Source organism: Hoplias malabaricus, chromosome 10 (assembly GCF_029633855.1).
Source record: "Hoplias malabaricus isolate fHopMal1 chromosome 10, fHopMal1.hap1, whole genome shotgun sequence".
In the NCBI taxonomy this organism is placed as follows: domain Eukaryota; kingdom Metazoa; phylum Chordata; class Actinopteri; order Characiformes; family Erythrinidae; genus Hoplias; species Hoplias malabaricus.
Window position 1 is genome coordinate 29,835,887 of NC_089809.1, and position 8,563 is coordinate 29,844,449.

The 8,563-nt window shown below is 40.0% G+C and overlaps 1 protein-coding gene across 1 annotated transcript; it reads left to right on the top strand.

Annotated features, from left to right (window-relative positions):
- Positions 1–43: 43 nt before the first annotated feature.
- Positions 44–5,142, top strand: rrp15 (ribosomal RNA processing 15 homolog). Its single transcript, XM_066683185.1, has 5 exons — positions 44–185; positions 765–1,060; positions 1,247–1,344; positions 3,353–3,542; positions 4,578–5,142. The coding sequence occupies exons 1-5, from the start codon at positions 137–139 to the stop codon at positions 4,731–4,733; spliced, it is 789 nt and encodes a 262-aa protein (XP_066539282.1). The 5' UTR covers positions 44–136; the 3' UTR covers positions 4,734–5,142.
- The last annotated feature ends 3,421 nt before the right edge of the window (positions 5,143–8,563 follow it).

Below are 8,563 nucleotides of genomic sequence, written 5' to 3' on the forward strand. Positions count from 1 at the left end.
GAGGGCTATAGGGGTTTAATCGATGACCGGATGGAGACTTAAAACACGGTACATACGTAGTTTCTGATCCGGAACGTTTAGCGTGAACGCTTTGTCTTGCGGAGGCTTTTTCGGGTGACACATCAACTGGTGGAAGATGGCAGCCTCCGTGAAGAAGCCACATGTAGTGATTGAGACGGAGAGAGGTGATTAAACTCTTTAACTCTGCGCTTTCTCTGGGTTTACATGACTGCTTTACTCCAGTAGTATTATATCTGTGGAACTGTAGAGTGGTACATGTTATTGTGGTACTGCTGTGTGTGCGCGTGTGAGTCCTAGAGATGTACAGTTACTGCATGTCTGTACTGAACACTGCAATGTACTCCACTGAGCCATTCTGAGGGTGACTCTGGTGATAGTGTGATTTTAGACCGGTAACTACCATGGCTGTGTCTGAAACAGACAGCAGCAGCCTCAATGCCTTGCTGTCTTACTGTAATACAAGACAGTACCTCAGAAGGCAGCGTTATAAAATGATGGTATTTGTAACTGTATTATGTTAGAGGCAGGCTTTAAAAGCAGCACATTGTCAGGACACCGGTACAACTTTGAATATATTTGAGCAAATTAGGCAGAGAATTATACGAGCATTCAACACAGACACAACCCGGCGCTTTCCATCCTCAGAATATTGCCTTAGTATACGGCATTCCAGTCACATAAGATGTTGTTTGAAAGCATTATTAAAACATACCATTTGCCAATGTGTTTGTTCCACTCCCTAGACTCAGAAGATGATGATTCCAACAAGGGCAGTTGCAGTGAAGATGAAAGTGAAGAATCAGCTGGTGAAGAGAGTGGTGGAGAAGAGGATGCCAGAGATGAGAGTGATGGTGAAGAAGCAGAGGATGAAGAAGAGCAAAATGGAGAAGAAAACCCTAATGCTGGCTGGGCAGAAGCCATGGCCAAAGTCCTGGGAAAGAAAACACCAGAGGATAAACCCTGCATTCTGCTGAAGAACAAACAACTGGAAAAACTCACTGAGAAGGAGAAGAAAGAGAGACTTGAGAAAAAGAAGAAGGTATCTTGGTCTTTACACATGTCTAAGCATGAGACAATTATAAGACTACAACAAAAACTTCTATAACCTAATATCCCTCTGAATATTGTAACAAAGAATTGCCCAAATAAAACCATTTAGTTTGCCATAAATTTCAATTTGTGGTATTTAACATTTTGTGTTTAATATTTGTGTTTTGATTGACAGGCGGATAAAAAGAAAGCATGGGAGATGATGTGTCGTGTGAAGCCAGATGTAGTACAGGACAAAGAGAAGGAGAAAACACTTCAGAGAACTGCTACCAGGTGAAATGTTTCATCTCACTATAGGGATCTTTTTTTTTGTTCATGTTTTGTTCTGCGTTTTAAGAATTCTAATTAAGACTTGACATTAAAACATTCTAAGACTAGGATTTTCCTGAAGTTCTCTAAAGTGACCAATGAAGCAGAGAATAGATCAGTAAACTTGTGGGTTATAAATAACTTATTGCTACTAAATCTCACTTATGTGCTCACAAATTGTCGCCAACCTACCACAGACAGTACCTGGCACAAGTATATGAACACCTTTTCTCTTTAATGGCTCATTGTTAACAGGCACAAAAATAAAGCACACAGTTATGAACTCTGAGGAGAGAAATGGTGCATCCCAATTCAGGGGCTGCATGGTTTTTGCAGGTTGTTGAGTGTCCTTTGAAGGCCAAACCAAAATGGGGCAGTTTAGTCTATGGCGGGTTTCCAGTTTGACATCTGTTCCTGCCGTTACGGTCACTAAACACAGCTCCTGTTAGCTCCCAATGGCTCCTGAGCCTTAAAGGTGGAGCCAAAAACTTTATTTTTTTTGTTTTTTCCCCAATTTTACCATTCTCCTCACACTAGTTCTTTAATACACATATAATAGTCTTTAAAATAAAAAGCTATCATTTAAGTCAGTGATGGTTGGACAAGGAAAAGGCTCACTACTTATGTGTGTTCATGTACTGTCCTTTTAATACCAAGTTGTAGTCACATGATTCTGCCCCATGGAAGCATCCTAAGGACAGAGGCCGACCAAGCGATTGAAGCAGCTTGTACCACAGAAAAACACAGCATCTGTGGTTTGGACGTGCTGTGTTTTGACTATAATTTAGACCACACTGAACAAACAGAAATCAAATGTAAACACAGAGGGGGAAAAAACTGTTTCAGCGCCCAAAGCGCAATCACATACCAAATATAAACAGTGCTCAGAAAACAAGAGTGGAACAATTTCCCAGCAACATTAGAAAAAATAGCCCAGCATTAATAACAAAAATAAAATAATTGTTCATTAATCGTGGTAAAATGTACAATTAATCGTGATATTGATTTGTGCTCCTATCACACAGCACTACTCACTACAGTAACCACGATAGCTTTCTGAGGTGAACAGAGCTCGACAGCACTCTCCTATTAACAATACTTTACAAATAAACAGAAATAATCGCTAATGTGTTCTGCTTCTACTTCAGTCGCTGTGTATTTACCTCAGATCAGTGTCGTTTAACACCAAGGGAGAAAAGGGTTAATTCACAGATAAACACAACATTTTCCCCACAGTTTAATACGTTTCTCTTTGCTCATTTAACCAAACAAAGAAACATTTGAGAACGTTTTCCTTCTTAATATTTGTATCATTCATTATTTGATGTTAAGTACAGTACATATAAAAGTTTGTTTGTTCTTTTGCTGAGGCCTCAATATTCTGATATCTCGCCTGGTGAAGGATAATCCTGTTGTGCCTTTCATTTCTCGGGAAAAAGAGGAGACACTTGTCGGCAGCATATGAAGGATCCTCTAAAATAGCCTAGTCGCACCAGTGTGACATACTTGGACTAAAAATGCTTCCTTCAAAGAATGCAGCCCCTGAATTGAGATGCACCTTAACATTGGCGTTAGAGCAGTTTATGCTTGTAGGGCTCAATTTCCAATATTCAGCATTAAGTTTTCTTAGGTTTCCCCACAGCTCAATTCACTGTATTTCATGTATGGCAGCTGAGAGCGCTGGTATTGTGAAATAAAAATGCTTAGAAAATGAATAGAAAAGGCCTTGTTCATCAAGCACACACAGATATGACTGGGTGTCCACATATATTTCTCCCAAGTATTGTCATATATGGTGTATTGGTACTTGTTAAACATTGTGTAAATGTGTGCTTTATTAGATTTATTGTTGAGATGTGGTAAACGTACTGAAATCATTAGGATTATCTTTACTTTAATCATAGAATGTGGTTATTTTATATTCTGTGATTCATTTGTTAATTAAAATGTATTTATATTATGATCTGCTCAGGGGTGTGGTACAGTTGTTCAATGCAGTGCGGAAACACCAGCAGAATGTGGATGAAAAGATGAAGGAAGTAGGTGGCTCTGAAAGGAAGAAGGCAAAAATTCTCTCTTCAGTTTCAAAAAAGGATTTTATCGATATCCTACGAGGGACAGCTGGTGCTGTCTTGCCTACAGTTAAGAAAGAAAGATCTGTGGTGAGTGACTTTTCAGAGTGAATAATGATTTTTTTTTATTCTATTTGTTACTATTTTTTTATTTAGTTATTTATTTATTAGAGGAAGCAGACAGTTTGTAGCTTTAAAAACAAAGTTGAATGATTTTATACTGCATGTCTGTAATGTAGCAGCCAGAAGATAGAGCTTGCTTTATTATAAATACTGTAATCCTGTGAATAGTACTGAGGATGGTCAGATTTGAAGGCACACTCAGCTGTTTCTCTGTCTAGTGTTCACTGTCATAATACAGATAGGAATAGTGCAAATTACATGTAGATCCTACATGTCTGGTCTTACTCAGAAGTCTGACTTGGAGTGGACATGACTCTGTGGGGAAATGTCAGGACAAGATGCATGATTCATATTTGAATCTCCTCCAGCTTCTTAATAGCCTTGCATCTGTGTGGTTTTACATGAGCTAAGAAATGGATTGACTCTCCCATGATCACAGATGTGTCCTTGTTCTTGACCTTTGTCATTTTTGTTTACCCTTTGGAGTGGACTGTCCTCTAATAGACTTAATGTTTATATGATTGTTCTGTTGTGAGACACTGTGGCTCTGTGCTAATCAAGAGTGTCAACAGGGCATGCTGGAATATTTGCTTTTATTCCCATATGAATTTTAAAAAAACAGCTTGGTAATTTTGTTACTAAAGCATTTTGATGAAAAACTGACTGTAGATTCAATAATGTGATGAATTTTGTCTGGTTATTGTCCACAAGGTGGCACTGTTTGTCTATTTTCTCTAGACCTAAGGCTTATAGTAATACTTTAGTTTTTCAACCTTATCACTTTCTGCTGTGATTGAAATGTTCTCAGTATGCAGTGCAAGAACACTAAAAATTTATAACAGAAGCCAAAAAAACAGGGGCTTGTGTTTTCTCTGCTCAGGTTGTACTTAGAAATTCTGTCTTAGTGTATAATCTGTTGAGATTTGGTTGAAAATACAAGACTGTTCCTTTAAATCTAATAAATAAGTAATGTTAACTCATGCTTCTCTCTGTGCCTGGCAGCCTGAAGAAAAGAAAGATGAGAAGCCAGCGTGGAACGTCCTGAGAGATGACTTCATGATGGGTGCATCCATGAAGGACTGGGACAAGGAGAGTGATGCAGAGCAGAAAGAAATCAAGCCAAAATCTGCAGAGGATTTCAACAGCGACTCGGACTGAACTCAGCATAGCGCTTTACGTCTACCCATGTGTGGGAGTTCCAGTACAAACGTTATGAGAGTACAGTATGTTTTTCATGAGAATCGGACTGAACAGTGTACACAGACCCAGCTCTGAGGCAAAAGACTGTTACCCAGAGTTTTCTAGGGTGGAGAGACACAATGATGTGCTTGGACTCTGTGACCCTCATCACTTTAGGCTCACTATTGGATTGTTATATCTCCATTAGAATTCCATAAAACTCCTGCCAAACCTATTTGTGCTGAAGCAGTGTGTATAGTAAGTTTCCAGTTTAAACTCTCATTCTGACATTAAATACGATTTCTTTTTTTTAAATAAGTTTTTGATTGTGATCAGCCTCTTACATTTTTGTTCTTTCTGCTGTAACTGTTGCCTTCTCTCAAACAGTGTGTTTATATAATTAAAGATGTTTAAATTTTAAGAGCATCCAGTTCGAGCAAGAGAGACAAATTTGAATAATGGTCGTTAACTGTTCTAAATTATATTAATCATAAATTCATATATAAATAGTAACACTTAAAGGGAACGTCTGCGATTTTTCGGAAACTGGTTTTCTGGTTTGTTTACGTTCAGAAGCTCGGCATCTTTTAAGGTTGTTTGTACATGACTGATTTTTAACTTGACTAAGTTTTAAGTCACTGTTTGAATTATCACAGGAACTCATTTGTTACTCGAGTTGTTTTAATTTTCAGTCTGTGTTTACTTTCATGTAGTTAGAGATCTCTCAAATTTGGCGATTAGTTCCATATTAAGTGATACGATACAGCAAAAATAAGTCAATATTACCCACCTATGGAGCAGGAATAGAGCAAGATCCTCATCTTAGTTCAGGCTTTTCAATGTTTGTAGGTCTATTCGTTGTCTAAAACCCCAGATGACTTTCCTGTGCTGTGAGTAGAGAGTGAAAATCTAGCATACTTTTTTTTTTTTTTTTTTTTTTTAAGGCCCATTTACTGACATGTGTTTCATAAACACATTAGACCAGTTTTGAGTGCACACACAGACTGGAAAGCACTGTATAACAGGAGATCTCTGGTTCAATTCCTGGTGACATCTCGGCCATAGCAGTTGGGAATACAAGAAACCACCTTCTCTTGGTTTGTAGGATGGCACTAACAATCACCTCATCACTCACTAAAAGCACAGTGCTAGCCAGTACAGGCATCAGTTTGCTGACACGAAAGTTGGCAATCTCCAAGCGTCCTGAGTTGCCCCGTGACATTGAGTTAGCGACAGATGGAAAAGAGAATTGATGATGACATGATTAAGGATATTAGGACAACATTTAAAAGAAAAAAAACATATATACACTGCAATAAAATTCTGAGGTGTAATGGAGAGTTCAGTTGTGCCTCGGTTTTTATGAAAGTACACAAAGGAACCGATTAGAATAATCTTAGTTTATTTTATTTAGTGACCACAAGGGGGTGCTGTAGCCAAACTAGTGTACGAGGATTACGTGAGGCATGTATGACGGCATGGTCCGGTCACTTTGTGCCTTTATGACCTGGGGGAATTCCCATTTCATTTAATATAATGGAATTAATAACAGGAGTCTCTCCAGGAACCTAAGGTTTGACTTTATTTTTGTTAACGTTTGGCACAGCAAGAGCACTCTGTGGGACTTCAAGGTTGCGGATTGTATATGTATCCATACATAGGGCGATGTGTGAGTCTAGCCTCAGTGCTTGTCTGTCTGCATGCCTTTAGTACGAGGGTTGCCAGGAAATCTGTCTTGCTCAGTGTGTGTGTGTGTGCCCCTTTTAGGGAGCAGCCATGCAGGAATGACAGTTTTGCTGACCGCTCTTTTTTTCCACCCTTTCACTCTTTCTCATGCACAGTCTGGCTCTGTTCACACACTGAATGGAAATATTTGAACAGTGCCTTATCACCCAGCGAAAGGGCAGCGGCAGTGTGTTTCAGCCGACCTGTCTCGCTGCGTAAAGTGGCCATCCGTCACAGCAACACTAGGCCTTTTCACTGAGGAGCACCAGCCTCCACCTGACACTTGACCTTAGGGTATATCCCCTCTGACCTTCTGCAAGCTTTCTCTCTCCAGCTCGTCTCCCTGGTCGTAGAAGGGGTCTCTCTGGATTAGAGGAACTCACCTGTGTGGGTTACAGCAGGTTTTTTTGAGAAAGAACAGGTGCCTGAGTCGGTGCACTCTTCATGGAAACAACTCTCTCCAAATGTACATGCGATTAAAGGCCTCTATTTGCTCCACATCTGTCTGAGTGGGTACTGATTTAGTGGCTACATCTGGTTCACACCAGTGGACTGGGCGGTCAGCTCACTTCTGGCAGCCTGTCATAACTGATAGATTGCTGGCCTGTGCGCTGGGTAATTTGGACTGGGAGGTGGGGGAGCTTTGGCAAATGATAAAAAAACAGGACTGTCTCTGGAGTGTAATTGTAAATCACACAGATGCTGTGGGTTATAGGATTATGTGCAAACCGAGGAATACCCAGAGCTCACAGGTGGAGACTAGAGGTCGGAGCTGTAACTCTCCATTGCCGATCTTTGGTACACCTGAATCCTGAATGAGAAACAGTGCAGATGGAAGCTTATTTTTAGGAGATCTGGATAATCATTTGTTTTAAAATAGTCCAGACCATTTCTAACTCTAGTAAAAACATGAGCAAATCCATGTTAGATAACTTGTGTGTGACCTGATGTGAGGTTTACTCTACTATTATTGAAATGTCATATTTAATTTCCCAAAAGGAAAAGCATACTTTTCACATTTATATTTTAATTGAGACTTTCCAAATGTTTGAATTCACTCTCAAAGATCTGAGTCTTTTTCCCTTGACAATAAGTGGAATATTATATTGCCGGTTATTGAAGTCACTCTTTGATTAACCTCGTTGTTGTAGGCACCACACAAAACAGCAGCACATCCCACAGTGCTGGTCCCAGTTTCCCAAAAACAATTTAGCATTAAGATCATCTTAGGAGAGAGGAGAGAGTGTTCCGTGTGATGCTCACTCTACCATAAGAGTGAGCATCTACCATGGGTCGTCTCTACATCTAAGACTACCGAGTCTTCTTATTCTAAGATGCTTTTGGGAAACCCAGCCTAGATGCACAAGTTGTTGTCAACTGGCCACAGGGTCATGGGCACCCAGGTTAATTAATGTGAGATGGAGCCAAAAGGGCAGCATGAGCATGCAGCTCCATACAAAGCAAGCTGTGGTGCTCTGACACCTTTCTATCAGAGCCAGCATGAACCTCTCAACAGTCTTTGCTACAATATCTCTGGGGGTTTAGAGCTTACAGGCTGTCCTATGTTTCCTCATGCATCAGTGGTACTAGGGTGCCTATGAACCTGTTGCTGCTTCGCTGGGTGTCCTTCTTTCAACCACTTTTGGGACGTACTAACCCATGTATACTCCCTATAGACCTGCGGTTTTGGAGATCGCTGTAACTGTCACATTTTGTCTCTAGTTAAAATCTCTCAGATCTTTACGCTCACCAATGCTTCCTGCTTCTAATTCCTCAATTTCAAAAAAGTACAGTTTTGTTGACTGACATATCCCACTCCTCAACAGGTGCCATTGCAATAAGCTTAATTTCTCAGTGGTTATAATCTTGTGGCTGATTGGTGTATATTAGCCTCCAGTGCAAGAAATGTTTATCAATGATCAGCTGTATTGAATATAAAGGGGATTTCTTTGTGTGTGTGTGTGTGTGTGTGTGTGTTTGTGTGTGTGTGTTTTCATTATTGTTTATTTTTGCTGAACTATTCCTTTAAGCTATTTCCAATGTCGTGATCGTGCGGTCGTTAGGACCCAGTGGCTGCACGGAGG

Bases quoted from the DNA above. Each gene is read 5' to 3' on its own strand.
- rrp15 (XM_066683185.1), top strand. From the start codon at position 137: ATGGCAGCCTCCGTGAAGAAGCCACATGTAGTGATTGAGACGGAGAGA. The intron at 1,345-3,352 runs GTGAAATGTTTC...TGATCTGCTCAG, and splicing joins CTTCAGAGAACTGCTACCAG to GGGTGTGGTACAGTTGTTCA. The intron at 3,543-4,577 runs GTGAGTGACTTT...TGTGCCTGGCAG, and splicing joins TTAAGAAAGAAAGATCTGTG to CCTGAAGAAAAGAAAGATGA.